At 37.4% G+C, this 17798-nt stretch overlaps 4 protein-coding genes across 4 annotated transcripts; 2 read left to right on the top strand and 2 right to left on the bottom strand.

Annotated features, from left to right (window-relative positions):
- Positions 1 to 648: 648 nt before the first annotated feature.
- On the bottom strand, positions 649 to 5600 carry LOC126755599 (ubiquitin carboxyl-terminal hydrolase 35). The gene is made up of 5 exons (XM_050468292.1): positions 3994 to 5600; positions 3777 to 3938; positions 3527 to 3711; positions 2557 to 3466; positions 649 to 2485 (listed from the first exon to the last, which is right to left on the bottom strand). The coding sequence occupies exons 1-5, from the start codon at positions 4996 to 4998 to the stop codon at positions 1901 to 1903; spliced, it is 2847 nt and encodes a 948-aa protein (XP_050324249.1). The 5' UTR covers positions 4999 to 5600; the 3' UTR covers positions 649 to 1900.
- A 942-nt stretch (positions 5601 to 6542) lies between these two features.
- On the top strand, positions 6543 to 7582 carry LOC126755605 (transmembrane protein 18). The gene is made up of 4 exons (XM_050468302.1): positions 6543 to 6739; positions 6800 to 6917; positions 7081 to 7229; positions 7299 to 7582. The coding sequence occupies exons 1-4, from the start codon at positions 6677 to 6679 to the stop codon at positions 7437 to 7439; spliced, it is 471 nt and encodes a 156-aa protein (XP_050324259.1). The 5' UTR covers positions 6543 to 6676; the 3' UTR covers positions 7440 to 7582.
- A 1627-nt stretch (positions 7583 to 9209) lies between these two features.
- LOC126755598 (transmembrane protein 131 homolog) lies at positions 9210 to 16454 on the top strand. The gene is made up of 4 exons (XM_050468290.1): positions 9210 to 10119; positions 10179 to 11612; positions 11709 to 14757; positions 14819 to 16454. The coding sequence occupies exons 1-4, from the start codon at positions 9538 to 9540 to the stop codon at positions 15454 to 15456; spliced, it is 5703 nt and encodes a 1900-aa protein (XP_050324247.1). The 5' UTR covers positions 9210 to 9537; the 3' UTR covers positions 15457 to 16454.
- Positions 16455 to 16887: 433 nt separating this feature from the next.
- On the bottom strand, positions 16888 to 17774 carry LOC126755604 (ubiquitin-fold modifier-conjugating enzyme 1). The gene is made up of 3 exons (XM_050468301.1): positions 17390 to 17774; positions 17156 to 17323; positions 16888 to 17065 (listed from the first exon to the last, which is right to left on the bottom strand). The coding sequence occupies exons 1-3, from the start codon at positions 17642 to 17644 to the stop codon at positions 16994 to 16996; spliced, it is 495 nt and encodes a 164-aa protein (XP_050324258.1). The 5' UTR covers positions 17645 to 17774; the 3' UTR covers positions 16888 to 16993.
- Between the last annotated feature and the right edge of the window lie 24 nt (positions 17775 to 17798).

Raw genomic sequence — 17798 nt, 5'->3', positions numbered from 1 at the left:
ATACTGTTAAATAACATGATCACCCTACAAAAAGTGCAGTGACCTGCACTCGTGATACAACCCGGACTTATTCATCGAATATCTTTTTGCCTAGAGTGTATATTTATATATTATTATGTATTTTAAAGGATACGCTATAGCTTTAAAAAATAAATTGCCTAAATAAAATATTGTTGTGCAAGTTAATACTTTTCTTTATTATAATTAACAAAAAAACATTTTCTGTCAACTGTGAAATTAAACTTAAGTTGTATAATTTTACGTGCTTACTATAAGTAACCAATAAATATAGTATAGCGTTACATACATTACATTTGCTTGGACATGAGAACTCTCCTCTCTACTAGGAGAAATAATAATCCATGTTACGAACTCATGATCGCTTCTTTCATATCGCTTCTCCTATTATGCATATGTTTTGTAATACGTAATCTATTCATATATAAAGGTATGCAAGTATGTATGCACATGTACTGTTTCATTGCATACAAATTCCATTACGAATTTCATATGTATGAGGACAGATATAGTCGCTTTAATATTACTAACTTTCCGGTTTAGGCGCATAAAAATTCTACGCTACTATACTAACAATTGTATATGCTAAATAAAACTGTTTGGAAGAAAGTAAAAAATAACAGAAGAAAATCAAATGAATATATTTTATATATTTAAGTGCGCAAAATTAAAACACAATCTGTAGACCAGAATATAAATAGTTTAACGTTAGTCGCTGGCTTACGAAGTTGGGCAAGCTCTTTAGATTTGAATACGCCTTAGGGCAAATCCGTAGTTGGAGCCGTCGAGTTTCGACTTGACGTTGTAATATGCAGTTATATATTTTACAAATTTCAATTACCACTTGCAATTAACAATTACATGGATTTTTTTTTTTTAATTTTGCATAATTCATACACACATACATACATATGTAAGAGGAATTAGACAGAAGTTTTAATTCATCATGCGAAGAAAGTAACAGCGCTTGCTTTAGAACTTTCATTTCGGTAATATCGTCGTTTTCCATTCATCCTGAAAAACTTCGAAATTTCATCATATGACACCGAGTTTTTTCAATCGAATATAAAAATAAGCGCTTAGGAAAATATACTGAATCACAAGGGAGATGCAACGGATACACCACATATACATATTTTTTCATTGCAGGCACGCACTCATTTAATTATTCAAATAACGGTTAAAAGCACACATACACACACAATTCTAATTGAAGAAATACACCTTTGCTCTCATATACAGCTTGGTCGAATGTTGTCGAAGCATTTCTTATTTACTCACATACACTTAGCAGGCGTATGAAGATATAGCTGCAATAATTATTTTTTGTTGTTGCTACTATTTGCTGATAGTGGGTATAGAAATAGTTTACATAGTTGAAGTTTACAAATAACAAGTACAAATTTTTAGCATTGAAATAAATCGACTATTTTTTTTCCTTTTGTAACTTCCATTGTGATGCTGTGCATCTGCGGAATATATTCGCATTTTGCCTAATTATAAGTTTTAACGTTAATGTTGCCCAAATTTAACACATTTCATGCAACTTTCGCTCGCTGTGTTACATTGCTCACGAACACACTACAAAATTACACGTTATTATAATGAAAATAGCAGTATGCAGTATTTATATATATATATATATATATATAAGTATATATAAGGGTGGTTAGTAGGCGGCTGATCCAAGGTAGTGACATTTCCCACTATTTGTCGAACGCAGGCATACATAAAAAGTATCATAACTACACAACGTCGTTTGTGTTCTCTTGCATTTCATTCGTACCATAACTTCTTTATGCTCATAGATTGTACGACATAATTTTCACAAATTATAACAAAAACAAAATCATATAATTTCGTGCCACGTCACACTTGGTGTTTAGTACACAAAACGATTAACATTAATATCGAGTGCATTTCCACCACAGCCACTAGCCGGTGGCGGTTGATCCGAGTCGTTATCGTCGTCGTAGTCGCTACGACCACCGCCTCCTCCTCGACCATTACCGCTACGTTTTGCCGCCAATGCACTCTGCAACGCAGCTCGACCGCCACTCTTTATAATGCGCTCTTTAATCTCCTCGGCGAAAATGTAATTATCGTGGTTAATATAATTTCGCAAATCGCCAGAAAGCTCATCCAACGACAATGAATTTGGCACATCTACTTTCACCACTTTTGTTGTGGATCCTTCGCATGAGCATACTTCATTAGAGCGTGCTCCCATTTGATAGAATAGTATGTATGGTGTATTGGGTGGTGTCAGATTGTGCAGCTCTTCTGACTTAGACGGTGTGACGACGTTGTCATTGAATTTGTACCACTTATTAGTGATATCAGCAGCGTAAGTATAATAATGCCCTGAGTCCATACTAAAACCGGAATGGACGACACCAGCATAGAGATCGTAATGCACGGAGGCGATCTCTTCCAACGTTTCCTCAGCACAAACCTTTACAGATACCTAAAATGTGCAAATAATAAGCAATTAAAAGAATTATTATGAAATTTTGTTTATTTAAACTGAACACGCACCTTCTCATCATGGAACACTTTGTGCATCAATTTGGCGCGTGTATGATACTTTTGATCATACTTAAAGTGTTTCAATGTCAATATTAGATTTTTTGGTGCACTGATAACATTGATGTAACGTTCAGCATCGCTAAGTTTCTTACACCGCTCGCAAAAGTATTGGTTGTCCCCGTATAGTTTCTCTGGTGAACAATAATAGTCGATGAGATCCTGTACGGAGTAATTGGAGGCGCAATCATTTTTCACTTCTGGAAATGACAGCTGTAAGTCACGAAAACTATCAACTATTCGACTCTTCCAGCCACAAGTGAGGCATTCATAAGTAGTTGCTAATTTGCCTGTAAAGGTTTTATCGATTGTGGTTGTTGCAACAGCGTTATCTTTACAAGGATCAGAGCTGCTACTGGCATTGGTTTGTACGACGATCTTTTCATCTACATCCGTATTGCTGCTGTCGTTGGTTTTGTTAGTAGTGTCGGTGGTAGCACTGTCACTTGTATATGAATGCTGTGCCTGTGGTGTGTTGAAGTATGCGGTGGCACCTTCTCCACTGTTGGTACTGCCACTTTCTTGTTCGGCTTGCTTTGCACTTTTAGCAATTGGTTCGGTTGCCTCTCTGTCTGCTATTACTACTTTTTGACCATCAGTTACTTTTCTTGCATTCGCCATATCACTTCCTTGCTTTTTACGGAACAGCGTTTCTTGTTCATGTAGCGTTTCCAACAAATACCCCAAATATTCAGAGCTATCCTGTTGCAAGCCCGGTGAGAAGCCAGGTGGTCGTGTTGCACTTAAGACGCGCGATGGTGTCAATTCAAATCGAGTTGAATAGAGCATCAATGCAATCTGTTGTTGCATTTTCATTAACAGTGGTGACTTGCTTTGTGACAACAATATTTCCCGACTAAACCTGTATTAGACAGACAAAAATATATGCGATATAGAGTAACAATTTGAGAAATGTACATACTCCTTAGTCATAGCTAACGCTTGTAAAACGCTATTCATGTAACATGTGTTGCCTAAATTAACTAGACCGACTTTTGCATTACTTTCATGTGGTATTATTTCGGTGCTGTTATCATCACCACTTTTAGCGCTGCTCCCATAGTTTGGCAAATCATAAGAATGTGGAATATCCTTCATAACGAGCTCCTTTCAAATAAAATAACAGTTATAGCATTCAAATCACTATTTCAGTGGTCTTAAATTTTACTCACCACCGCCTCGTACATATCATCATAGCCGTAGAACCGCACCATTAAAGACTTAGTTAAATCAACTAATTTTTGAAGAATTTTTTTGGTTTCTTCAGCGTAGTCTTCCTGACTATTAGATTGTTGCTTCAAATACGTTATAACACGTGGGAACTTTGGCAAAATCTGCAAACAATCAAATATTTAAATATTGTCTGCAAACGCACATCTTGAACTTTACCTTGTGAAACACTACCGGTGTTTGGTCAATGAAGGACAACATATGACATACGATGGGGTATACTTTTGGTCGCAACACTGGCAATATAAGTGATGTGAACAATGGTTCTATGTTATCCAACGCAATATCACGAAATAGCGAAAACTTTTGCTGTTCCTGGAGTCCTCTCAGTATGGCTAATATCCATAGATTAAGATTTTGGCAAAAGTTACACATGCGTAACCATTCGCTTAGTAGTTTAACAGTCTTTCTTATATTCTGTTCAGGTATTTTGTGGTCCAACATTGACTGCACCGCTTCGAAAACCATTTCGGAGCTAAACAACTGGAATATTATGGCGATAGCACAAGAAGGTGGTTCCCCCTCACCTTGTGTTATAAGCTGACAGACAACTCGAAGGTAGAATAGGTAGACGCGTTTCTCATTGGCTTTACTGAAGAAAGCGCCAACTTTGACTATATCTTCTTTAAAACGTTTAAGTTCTTTGGGAATTTGTCTTGGAGTCTGCACACGTGCTAATTCATTGATTATGTGATGATAAATTTTTACTATATCCGGTCCAAATGATATATGCTGCTGATTCAATTCCACCAATTCGATGAGATGTAAAATATGTGTAATATCAGTGGTGTTTTTACTCGATTGACCACCAATGTTTCCTGCTTCACCTCCACCGCCAATATTTCCGCTTGATCCAGTGGCCGCTTTCATATTTATCTTGGGTTTATTTGGAACACTGTTATCAACTCCGCTGCAACCAGGTTCATTTGCATCAGCATTACCACTTATCTCTGCACCTAAATTCGCTTTAGCGTTAAGCTTTTTGGTTTTTGTACCACCACCAACTCCAACGCCCACGCCAGTAAGTCCATTGTTACCACCCACTCCGACACCGCCTGTTACACCAGCCATAGACCCGCCGGTCGTATTAACTCCTCCTACGGCGTTCCCATTAACGGGTGCGGGCGCAGCGTTCGTTTCCGTGTTATTTTGCTTCACAGCCATTTTCGGTGACACGGGCACGCGTCGTCTACGTCGGCCGCTCCCCGGGAACGAATTTCTGGCGTTAGATGGCGTCTGCTGATCGCTCGATTCCGTTATCTGGAACAAAACCTACTGCAATACGTCTGCTTGAAATCAAACCAGGCGTTTCAAAGTGCACACACACAATCTATACTGACAACTATTTAGAGGCCAGTGGCCACTCACGGTCGGGCGACGACCTTATTCAGATAAAAGCAGATACAAAATATTTGTGAGTTCTTGGGTGTTTACATACAACTTTTGTTCAATTTCCCATTTAATGACGCAGACTTCTTTTATAATGAGCAATCACCAATCCCGTTATTATTATGCAGTTTTATAACGAAATTCACTTTGTTTTATGCTGTTTTCGGCCAATTGGAAATATTTTCCTCTCGCAAGATATAAGACGGTTTTGTAAAACTTTTACTGCTACAGCTACTATATACAAATTGTTTTTAAATTAAATTTATGATATTTTCCTGTTTGGAATCTATAAAATCTATGTCAAATTGTTTTTCTTTTTATCAATTTACACCAGCAAACTCGCAAAAATTTTCACACTGCTCATGCCTCTTCGCGGCGAAAATGGATTGCACATCAAAACGAAGACATTTATGTAAAGCGAAACAAATTTGCCGTAGAGAACTGCCAGCTTTGAAAATTTAGAATAAAGTAAACTTCTAGAGTAGTAAATTTCTCTCATCTTCAGAGAATTCCTTTAATAAATGAACTCTATTTTATTTCAGTGAATTTTTATTTTACTTAACCGTACGTAATAAAGTACATATTTGGGTAATTATAAACATTCTAACTTAATAAAAATATATTTATAAAAAAAGTAATACACCAAGGAACATTACCAAGGCTTTCTGTTAAGTCTCTGTGTCGGTTCATCTAATTTTTTACGCAAAGAGCCTGAGAGTTCCACGTTGTGTATGTTCTCATTGTATTGGAGTTTAGGTAGTCAAAATTACTGCGATATATATGTATATTTTTTTTATTTAAATATTGTTTAATCTTAATTAAAATTAATTTTCCAATCTGAGCTCAAGCACGTAATGACAAATAAAAAATCGTAATATATGGTCAATCATATGTATTCTGGATGGTTTTACGGAGTCGGCTTTAAGGAAATCATAGACGTTTTATTAAAAAACTCGGTTAGAGCTCTCTGGTAATTAATGTAATATCTATTAGACCTGTATGTATGTTTACAAATACATTTGGAATAGCAAAATGATTACCTTTTACAATTAAGATTTATTTGAAAAAATAAAATGCCAAACTTTCTTAGTGGTTGTCAATCAATTTTGTCTTTTATGACGTCACGTAACTTAATATTGTTAAATGTTGTTTTGACGTTCTCTTGTATAGTAATGTTCTGAACACAAAGAGCGCGACAGACTGCAAGCGACATCTGTCAAATATTAAAATACACTCGTTCTTAAGGACACAGTTATTGAGACAGCTGCACAACTACATAACTGTGTCCCCAAGAAGGTGTGTATTTTGATATTTGACAGATGTTGCTTGCAGTCTGTCGGGCTCTGTCTGTCTTTTTCGTTTATTTCTTCTTTATTTACATTTGATAAAACTGTTGTTGGCAAAGAGAACATTTTGGTTTTAAAACTGCTGGATATTTGCAAAAAGATTAAGAATGGTGGACCCGAATTTCATTGAAGTTAATGAAATCACCGGATATTGGTCATTTTTGGCAAGTGTGAGTGCAAAAAAAAATCTATGTATAGTAAACACATTAATAAGCCACATTAATATACAGATTGACTGGAACGATCCGTGGCTGATTGCGCTTATAGCGGTGCATGTTCTTACAACGGTGACTACTCTGATGACAAGGAACAACACTAATTTCCAAATATTTCTGTTTCTAATATTATGTGAGTTATATATTCCAATTATGTTGTTGTTGATGTTGTAGCGCCAGAAAATATGTCTGCAGTAATTTCGAGGAATGGTGCCGAGTTGGCAGTCCTTGTCCGGATAAAAATTCCGATTATCTTTATTTATTGCTTCAAGGTTAAACAATATTTTCTACTTTAGTATCAGCGGCGTACTGTTCGGAAAGCATTAACGAATTTGCGGCAGCTAAATGGAAGAGCTTTTCTAAGCAGCAATATTTTGATAGTAATGGGCTTTTCATTTCGACAGTATTTTCAATACCGATATTACTTAATTGTATGCTAATAATTGTAAGTATTGTAACAAACGATTAGATACTCTACAAATTGGGAAAATTTAATTGATTCATAATATTTAAGGGTGCTTGGATGTACAACTCGTTGCAAATTATGGTTACGCTAAAAAGAGCACAGCTTCTGCAGCAGGTGAAGCGAAATCAACAAGAAAAGAACTCAGAGCCAACCAAAGAAGTTAAATCAGAACACGTAAAATCTGATTAAACTATTTTGGAATATAAATTATTATAAAATCTGCTATAATTGTAGAAAAACTATTTGTACCAGTAGTACATAGTAGTAGTTTAAGTTTAGTTTGACAAGTTAAATTAAATAAATAAATTTACATCAATAAAGTAAAAAACGTATTTTTTTTATTGATTTTTACTTTTGTACATATGAATGATATGAATACTCTTCGTAATTTACCGTCACAGAAATTGTGCAGAAATAGTTCAAATTAAAAAAAGAAGTTTCATAAAAATTAAAATGTAAAAATCGTATAAACTTGAACCGATAGTCACAAGTTAAACATATTGACAAACTATACGAATGTTGTAAGATCTGACTTTCTAAATTTCAGCTTTCGATATAGTAAAAAATAATCAACATATATACATGTGGTATTTACTTATGTATATATATGTATGTACTATATATCATCCCATAAAAACAAGCATATGAATATGCATGAGCTTCGATTTAAATTGAGTCATGTATAAATAATTATAGCATTTTTTTTGTTAATTTAATAAACGTTTGTTTAGTAAATAAATTTAACATATTTTATATAAAATTATAATATTTCTCTCAAACAACTGCCTTACATTTTATATTACATTTAATTTTAAAAGTATATGAGTCTAAATGTTTTCAGTTTTATGACTGCGTTTACTAATAATTTGACTTTATCTAAGTTTATGAATATTAAGGCATACATATATGTACATATTTAAATTTAAGGATCGCCGATATCTTATGGCCAATTCACACAGCATTTTTAATTCGCTTTGCGTCAGAGATGTGTTTTGACAAAGTAAAGTTCGATGTACGCTATTGTTTAGTACGCTCACATAAAAAGTTTTTGACGCGAAGCAAAGCAAAATGTTGGACATCCCTAATCTTTTTACACTTTGTCAAAATAAGGTCCCTATTTTTATTACAGAGAAACACTGAAAATAAACCGTTAATTGAAGCAAACCATTGTTTTCTGGGCCTCGTTGTTTCAGTATGAATTGTTCACAAAGCACCACAAAGCGCGGAAAGTTGTATCTGAAGCCACGTCATGGCTACACTACATGAACATTTGTAAGAAGGCAGCGACATAACAATCGCTGACATGTACACAAAACAACACAGTAGTCCATTTTGTATGTACACAATTTCGTTGTTGCCATACTAATATCTTTCACTTCAATGAAATTTTAATATTTTGTTCAAAGTGAAATATTTTATGCAGAAAATAAGTAAATGGGTAAATATATTTGTTTTAAATTATTAATTGTTACAAATGATATAACAGAGTTATTTTATGCTTTTATTTGTAAATTAACGTCAGGTTTGTTAGAGCTTTGAATAATTTTACATTTTACATATTAGTGGTATCACTCCTCTCTACTGTCAACTCTACTGTCGTCCTGCGGTCGTTGGCAAATATAAGAATATTTTAAAGTTAGCGAGAACGTCAACTGTCGGCCTGCAATCGTATAGTAGTGCAGCTGTGTAAATAACTGTGTCCATTGGATCGTGTGTATTTTAATATTTGACAAATGTCGCTTGCAGTCTGTCGCTCTCTATGTGTTCCGGGCGTCAATGTGTTCAGCACTTGAATGGGCCTTTAAATATTCTCGTCCAGTGTTGCAGAGCAATCAAAATAAAATACCTATACACAAAGCCATTCTTGTGTTTTTACCTATCACGATTATCTTACGTCATGTGCTTCGTATTTTTTAGGCAATCGCTTCCCCATGACATACGCTTGACAGTCTGATTATTATTATTTTTTGCACTTTTACAGACGACAGGCTGATAGTGTAGTGTTTTCAGGCGATAAATATTTTTAAGATAAAAAAATAGAATGTGCAGAGAAATGCCAAAAACATTTATATAAAAACATAAAAGTAATTTGGAAAATAAAAACAATAGAAATACAAATAAAAGGATTTTGATCGGAATCTGATAGGACTTTAAAAGGAAGAAAGCAATAAGGAAAAAGGAAGAAGAAGGACAAACGTCGGCCATTAAGCACACCCAAAAAGCCACTACCGGCTGAAAGAAACGTGTATCTACAGACGAAAGGTAAAGTTATTATTTTTACGTCAAGATGTCACGACCTTCGTCACTCGCATGGGTGCTCATGTTACTCCTAAGTCGCGTAGCCGGCGATATAGGTAGCAGTGAAACACAACAGTTAAATTCCTCAACTGAGCTACCCTCTGTCTTGGAGACTTTAACGCCTGTCACAGACGCAACTAGTGATGAGCTTCAACGAAGTTTGCGCTTCGAACCTCCTTTGGTTGACTTTGGTGAAGCGTGTCCTGTAGGTACTGCACGAGCATACACAGTTACACTCTTGAATCAAAATGTCAATCGAAGCGTGTACTTGACATCAGTGTCTGGGCGTACACCTATGTTCTACTCGAGTTTCTTCGAGGCAAAAGTTGTACCACCGCAGGGTAATACCACATTTAATGTGGTATTTTTACCCCGCATGCACGGTATTGTTGCCACTGATCTCCTAATTCACACATCATTCGGACAAGCACGATTGCAAGTTCGTGGTATGGGTCGAGACTGCCCGTACAGACTTAAACCTTTGGTGGGGATTAAGGCTCCACTTAATGCGACACTTACTCCTGAAATTCAAATGTATAATCCACATAGTACACCACTTCAAATACTTGAGGTATGGAAGAATATTTTAAATGCTCTGTATCTTTATAAGTAATTAACATCGTATTTCAGGTTTATAGCAGTGGAGGTTTGTTTCAATTAGAACTGCCGAGTGGTGGGCAAGAAGGGCCACAAACTTTATGGGAGATACCGCCATATGAAACGAAATCAGTTATTCGAATACGTTTCCATGCTCGAACCGCTGGTAATCATACGGCTTATATACGTATAAAAATATCAAATCAAATTGAAGAAGGCATTGGTGATACTGTGGGCACAGGGGGAAATGTGTTGGTAATACCGGTCGAATTTGAAATTTTACCATTACACGGATTATATGCAGATAATCCCGTTATCGACTTCGGTCGTTTTTCAACAAAAGACGGGGAGGATCTAGTTCGGGACAGCAGCGTGAAACCGATTCAGTTTAAGCTACATTTGCACAGTTCGCATATGCGACAACAGTACGAGTTACTCGATTTTACGCTTCGTAATATATCTGGGCTGACATTCGATCCGAAAGATGGAGTAGTCATTCTAGAGGCAGATGCATTTGATAGCACAACAATATTGGATGAGCTGATGATTATAAAGAGTATACCAAGGGAGCCACTTCAGGACAGCGTCACTCAGTCAACGCAAGAATTTACGATACTAATTCGAGCAGAATTATTCAAGGGTTCGCTACATTATGATAGTAATTCTACCACATTTATAACACAAGCTACACTTGGTACGCGGGGCGGCAATAAGCGCACCTTAGTGCTACGTAATGACTACGAAACTCCTCTGGCATTGCTTAATGTAAGCCTACCACAGGAAGATATAGGTAGTCAAGCGTTACGTGCACAGTTTAGTAGCGACTACCTTGATGCGATAGCTGACGGTGCATCAGGCTTCTTGGTACTGCCAGCGGGTGGATCTTTAGCACTGCTCCAACTTCAGATGATTAATTCAAGCATGACATATAAAGCTAGTTTACACGTATCTACTAATATTACACATATTCAAGTGCCACTGGTTGTTTGTGGTGGCCGTTTACATGTCTCCACTTATGATACAGCGCGCATACAAGCTGATGGGCCATATAACGTTGATCTGAATTTAGGAGCAATTCCGCTGGCAGAGACATCACATGACGGTTACATTGTGTTGCGCAATCGCAATCCATTACCTGTCAAGCTGACCACTTGGAACTTTCAATCGCCTCAAGGTGTCTACTTTCATACCACCTTCCGAGGATGTTTACGGCCGTCTTCATTGCGAGCGTTACGTAATGCAACGCTTAAGTTAGAGAGTGCAAAATTCAAGTTATGCACTCAATTGGAGGAAGATGATGTTGCTGTTTTTCAAGTAACGATACAATCGTACATAACCGAGCAACATCAATGTACCCTAAAAATATGGACTGCTTATGAGGAGATCACAACAACGGTACGTTTTCGAACATGGATCGGCAAATTGGAGGTGGATCAAGAGCAACTTTACTTCAATAACTGCTTTCCGGTAAATTAATAAAATATTTCTGACATAGCTCCTTGTAAATATTCAAGGGATAAGACAACAAAATTTTACAATATACCTTTTTTTTGTCGCTTTCAGGGAAAACAATGTTCAGCAGAACTAGCAATACGCTCCACATTTCAGCACTCCATACACATTACTTCTATAAATTTCACTGATGCCGGGTTACATTTCGAGGATTACAACGTTAACGGTTCGACGATCGAAGGCAATGCTATGACTAAGGTGGGTCGGATACATGTCAATCCATCATTGTTTTGCCAAAATCGTTGCTATATACAGCAAGATGGTCGAACTAACAGTCTTGCCTTCCCGGCACCATCAAACACGCGTGGTGGCCTTAACAACAATTTACATTTTGACGAGACGGAGTTACGTCGACGAACCGAGTTGTTTCGCCACCTAAAGTACGACTTTCAAAACATCGTTTTTACACTGAATAGCCATGAGTTGCGGCGATTCCTGTTACAGTTGATTATTGACATTGAGTGGCCGAAGTTCGTCACTGAGAAACCAGTGCTGCCAACTATAGAAGTGGGTAAATCTCACGAAGTACAGGTGTTACTCAGTAATCCGGCAGACACGCCGGTATTACTAGATTACTTCCTCGCTGATCCATCATATGCGAAAGATACGCAGCTGTCACTGCCTCTCGAAGTAGTGGATATCGTGCCGCATTGCTACTTAACCGATAAGGAAGTATTTTCTTTGCCAAGAGGTGCGCCACGTCAACCTGTACTTCTCCACCCACACACGAGCTTACCTGTAACAGTTCGTTTAAAGGCACCTGTGGCAGATAGTTATTGTACATTGTTACATATAAGAAATAATCTAACACTCTACGAAGCTGTTTGGGTTAGCGCGAAGGTAGTAGAGTCTGATTTCCGTCTAGGAAACCGTAAACCCGGTTCAAATGTATCGCTAACATTTAATTTTACTGAAAAACATTTCTCGATTTGTAATCCATCTTCCACGCACCAACACACGCTTAGCAGCCACAATGGTTTTAGGGCCATCAAGTATCCATTATTGAAACGGAAATTCACTGCGAGAAACACTGGCGAAATTCCAATTTGGATAGAGACATTTCAAATTGGTGATCAAATGTGCTCTGGTTATGGTTTCAAAATAGTGGACTGCAACAGTTTTGCACTGAAGGCGAATGAGACGAAAAAGATTGAGATTATATTTACGCCCGATTTTACCATGAATCGCATTATGGTACCATTAAAGATACATACCAATCTCTCTTACGATGTGGAGTATACAATAGTCGCCCAACTGCCACCAGGCACAATCGATCAATGTTCCGTCTTGATAGAACGCCCCCCATGGGAAGAGCGCATACGTAGTGCGGCAATCGTGGTTTTGGCTACTACATTTGTTTTTGTTTTGATTGCCGCTCATATTGATTATGACAACATATTGCATAGTCAGACGGCTCTTTATGAAGCGCGCGACAAGGGTTCTGTGCACCCGACATTTAATCTGCGCAATATTGCGCTGAAGGCGCAAGCAGCCACACATGCGACCGAAGATGAACCGCAAACGGTCAGTAGATCAGCAGCGAATGTACAACAAACGCGATGTGGTGCTATTCATCCACAACAACCGAAGGGTAGTGCGAGCAGCAGCAGTAGCAGCAGTGGCAGTAGTGGTAGCAGCGGCAACGGAAATAATGGTGTAAAGAAACGTAGTTTAAAGCGACAGAACCACTTGAGCGGTAACGCGACGTCGTCCCGTGTAAGTTTACCGTGGTCACTGGACTTGAATGTTTTCAAGAGCAGTGTTCCACCGACGAAACCCACAAGTGACAGTGATAAAACTAACCCCAGCAGTGGCATAAATGGGGGTTACCCGACGTCTGGTAGTGAAAATAGTGGTAAGAAAAGTTCATCAGCACCAACGCAACCCAAATCAAATACGCACAGTGATAAATTAGATAGAAGCAACAGTGGAGGTAGTACAAACAACAGCAACACCGCTGGAAAGAAACAGCAAACGCAAGCGTCGACAACACAACCGCAGGTGCAAACTTCCCCGCCTAAACAGCAGCAGCCACGTGGGGCGCGGAAGTCAAAAAATACGGTTGCTGTTTCAGTGCAAATAGGCGAAAAAACTGATAAAGAGCCGCCAAGCGTCGGTACTGTTTATCAAAAGGCACAAGCTAACAACCCTGGTAGCACAAAAAATACACGCAGTAATACCAACAAGTCTACCGTCGGCGAAGCGATGAATCATATAAATGTGAAGAGCAACGTGCCTGATATTCCATCTAGTACCGTACCCATTTCAATACCCTCTTCGTCCATTAAAGATGTGGGCGCGCAAAGTTCTGTAACCAGTGCGAAGTATGGGAAGACACCAGGTCGAGAGCGTCGCAAAGACGTACAAAACGGAAGCTCAACCAATATAGGAAATGATGTTGCTGTTCCGAATTGTTCTTCATCGTCGGCGAATGCATCTCGACGAGCTGAACGTAGAAGTCGTCAACGTGCAGCAAACGCATTGCGAACACTTAATTTCGGCGATGCATCAGCAACTGCTGGTGCGGCAACACGCACTAGGCCTACGAATGGAAATGACAATGGTGGTCTCGGTGGGGGCGGTGTAGCCGGTGGAATGGGTGGTTTAATGGGATGCTTAAGTTCTCCATGGGATACTTGTAGTCAGGCTACTTTCAGTGACGTATTGCAGGCACAGCCCATCAGTGTGCTGGTTAAAAATGCATCTAAAGCAAACGATAAATCTAATTTGGATATTAGTGATAGCAAATCAGCTTTCTTTTTTGTGGACAAAGAGAAGGGAATGCCGGAACATGAATCAGATTTTACCAGCAAAGAGGTGCAACAACAAACGCAGTCTTTTGGGCAAACCTCAGGAGATTCAGCTTTGGATAAGGCGGCCCTTACGAATTCTACTGAACTCGGTCCGATTGGCTCCAAAAAATCGCCTTCCTCTACTCCTGTCTGGGAGCCAGTTAACAGTAGCAGTAGCAGCAGCGGAAGTAGCAACCATAGTGGCAATGGTCTTCAAATTCCAAAGCCTATTGTCTCTACTGGGGACTGCAGTTTTTTCTCCGATCTTTTAACCACTTACGATTATGATGGAAACAGTCAACTTAGAGGTAAGTATCCATAGATGATTGATCAAAAGTTGGACTCGCAATATTATTTTGCTTACTTCAGGAATGGACGCAGAACTCTATGAAATAAAAAAGGCACGAAACGAATATTTCGAATATATTTACAATTTACGACAGCAGCAGTTACAAGCTCAAGTGCAGGCACATGTTCAAGCGCAGCAGCAACATCAACAACAGCAGCAATTGATGCAAGGGGTCGATTGGGCAAGACTCAACTCGCGCACTTGGTCGCCAATGGCATATTTAGGACAGCATGACACTCCAAGTCTAAATAGCGCTGCTCTATCTACGACAGTTACAAATGCACCTCCCTGTGCTGCATTGATTAGTGGTTTAAGTGCTCCCGTAGTTGGTGGTAGTAATACCGGAACAACATCTTGGCCAATTGGCGCTGCTCTCTCATCAACTAGCAGTGTTGTCAACGGCAGTGGTGGCTCCACTATTATACGTCCGCCGCCAGGCCTGGAAAGCAACTTTCAGGGTATTAACAACAATACTCAAGCAGTGACGCAACAACAACAACAATCATTAAATGTTTCGGCAACTGATACAGGTGCTACCATCACAGCCGATATGCAGACGTTCGATCCATTTAGTTCGCTTAGCTCTATTTGGTCGGACAGCTGGCAGAAACGTGACAATAGTAATAATAGCAATACGAACAATGGCAACATGAAGTAAAGCGAGCTGTATGTGTGACCGGCCTCAATGTTTGAAAGTGTTAGGTTGAGCAAGTTTTTGATAAGCGATGCAATTTTTGATGAGCTTTGTAAGATTGTCTTCTTTTTCCACAAAATATTACGAACTACCTAAACATAGCTATACAACGTATCTACATTGACCGCAAAACTTTTAACGGGTAGATTATTTATTACTTAATGTCGTGAAAATTTTGAAGATTGAAGACAAATGAAATAACCGCAGATTTTATAGTTGGTTAGATTTATATTGTGAAACTTGTTGCCATATGCTCACCCTTGCATTTCTCAAATATTTGGCCGTTTGTATCAACATATGATCTATAAATTTAAAATATAAAATTGGAATGAGAGATAGAGAGAGCTGCAGAAATAAAGTGAAGCGATCAAAATTTGAAATTTCATCACGTGAAATTCGAAATTGCATAACTGAACGTTATTGTTAAAATTTGTCTTATTTTTCCTTTCCTACATGTTTGTAAGAAGTCATAATTGGTGTTTAAATGAAAGGAGTGAAATCAATTTGAAGCCATATGAAAACTGTACTTTAAAAATTTTTACTTTACTTTTTTATTTTATTTATATTCACCACTCACTTGACTTTGTTATTTAATTTTAATATCGCGAAAGAAGAAAATTTATAATTTATTTTGGAAATTGTACTTTTACTTACAAAAAAGTAGAGAAAGAAAAATATATATGAAGTGAAATTATATACGTGAAAATACATACGTACTCAAGAGTGTTGCTCAACACGCCCAGAATAGCAATCTACAATATACATATTTCCTCACAATAGCCACAACTTTAATTCTTTAGAATAAACACAATGAATTATTTAATTTAAAAACTATATATATGGACTTAAGTGCAGTCAACGCACAGAATGAAATTCATAAATAAGTACATGCATACAAACCAAATACATACATACATACATCATTTCAAGCATACATTAAACAATTTTCATTTACTTGCAAACTCTATCGTGTATTTATTTCAACAATGTAGAGACGGTCGCTGAGCCCGATTAAAGTGCGGTTATTTTTAGCTTATCAAAAAGTTTTCATATATAGTTTGATAAATCCAACTTTCGTAATTGCACGAACTTCATTTTCCTAACAAATTTTTAGTATTCATGAGAGCTGCAACGAGTATGATTAAATCAGAACAAACATTCAGTTCATCATAGACAACATTGTTGATCAATTCGAGTACCCGCCAGCGTCAACTGATTTGATGCAATTACTCGTTGCAGTTCTCTGATACATATATTATATAAGTGCTTGGATCCCAATTTGACGTGTTAACCACTTTAATAAGTGATGATGACCGATACATTTTTCCATTTTAACTTATTATTTTTGCGAAAATATAAAGTGGAATTGGGTATACCGAAACAGATAAACTATAATTTATTGTTTAATTTAAAATTTATTTCAGTTGCTTTCAGGCACGACAACACTTTAGGCTTTCTATTATGGTACCAGTTTTTGTTCTTTTATAACTTATCTTTTATATCATTTATCTTTATAAGATATTATGCCTTTTTCTATAAGATCAGGGATTTCAACAGCTAACCATGGTGCTAACTGAAAGTCAAAGAAAGGTTTATAAAATTAGGATCACTAAAACTTATGGATATAAATATTTTAACTCAGATTGTGATTTTATTGACTTACACCCAAAGCCATTGCATGTGCGATTCCAAATTTTGGTACGTTGCGCGCCCACAGTGGTTTAAAGTGATCAGTTAAGCAAATTTTACCACCCCGATACATTTTTGCAGTTTTCCCATCGAGTTCAGGAAGAGCTATTTCTGGTGCGGTTGTAGGATATGTTACCGGTATCTAAAATATTAAACATATGGCGGCAATGTTTAAATCAAATTTTTCTTTTGAATTTTATTTTCTTACATCGAACTCGATATCAAACTCATATTTGAGTAGATTGTGCATATACCAACATTTCCCAAACCAACGTGTGCCTTCCTTATTGGATTCTAATCGAAACCAGTCGCTCCCCGATTCCTTGTTGTTTTGAACATATTTAATAAGCGCTTGATATTCCTCCTTTAGTCTTTGCACCCACAACTCTTTGTCCCTTGGTCCTGCACGGGTTTGCAGTAATGGAATGTTGCTAAGCGTCTTCCTTGTACATTCGTCAACCATTATGGAAATTGCTTTGCTTAAATTGCTATTTTGGCAAAATAGTTTTATAACTAATGAAAATAGAATAAAACTTATCACAACATTAACATATAAGTTAATAACAAGTTTCACTTGAAGTAAAAACGACACGTCAAATAGTACTAAAAACGAGTGT

The sequence above is a fragment of the Bactrocera neohumeralis genome, chromosome 4, assembly GCF_024586455.1.
Source record: "Bactrocera neohumeralis isolate Rockhampton chromosome 4, APGP_CSIRO_Bneo_wtdbg2-racon-allhic-juicebox.fasta_v2, whole genome shotgun sequence".
NCBI lineage: Eukaryota > Metazoa > Arthropoda > Insecta > Diptera > Tephritidae > Bactrocera > Bactrocera neohumeralis.
Note: the sequence above shows the minus strand (reverse complement) of the source record. Positions and strands in the feature narration are given on the sequence as shown.

Coding starts and splice junctions, on each gene's coding strand:
- LOC126755604 (XM_050468301.1), bottom strand. CDS start 17,644: ATGGTTGACGAATGTACAAGGAAGACGCTTAGCAACATTCCATTACTG. Junction 17,324..17,389: donor AGTTTGATATCGAGTTCGAT/GTAAGAAAATAA, acceptor TTAATATTTTAG/ATACCGGTAACATATCCTAC. Junction 17,066..17,155: donor CACATGCAATGGCTTTGGGT/GTAAGTCAATAA, acceptor TTTGACTTTCAG/TTAGCACCATGGTTAGCTGT.
- LOC126755599 (XM_050468292.1), bottom strand. CDS start 4,998: ATGGCTGTGAAGCAAAATAACACGGAAACGAACGCTGCGCCCGCACCC. Junction 3,939..3,993: donor CACCGGTAGTGTTTCACAAG/GTAAAGTTCAAG, acceptor GATTGTTTGCAG/ATTTTGCCAAAGTTCCCACG. Junction 3,467..3,526: donor GCGTTAGCTATGACTAAGGA/GTATGTACATTT, acceptor TGTCTAATACAG/GTTTAGTCGGGAAATATTGT.
- LOC126755598 (XM_050468290.1), top strand. CDS start 9,538: ATGTCACGACCTTCGTCACTCGCATGGGTGCTCATGTTACTCCTAAGT. Junction 10,120..10,178: donor CACCACTTCAAATACTTGAG/GTATGGAAGAAT, acceptor ATCGTATTTCAG/GTTTATAGCAGTGGAGGTTT. Junction 11,613..11,708: donor ACTTCAATAACTGCTTTCCG/GTAAATTAATAA, acceptor TGTCGCTTTCAG/GGAAAACAATGTTCAGCAGA.
- LOC126755605 (XM_050468302.1), top strand. CDS start 6,677: ATGGTGGACCCGAATTTCATTGAAGTTAATGAAATCACCGGATATTGG. Junction 6,918..7,080: donor ATTTCTGTTTCTAATATTAT/GTGAGTTATATA, acceptor TTTCTACTTTAG/TATCAGCGGCGTACTGTTCG. Junction 7,230..7,298: donor TTAATTGTATGCTAATAATT/GTAAGTATTGTA, acceptor ATAATATTTAAG/GGTGCTTGGATGTACAACTC.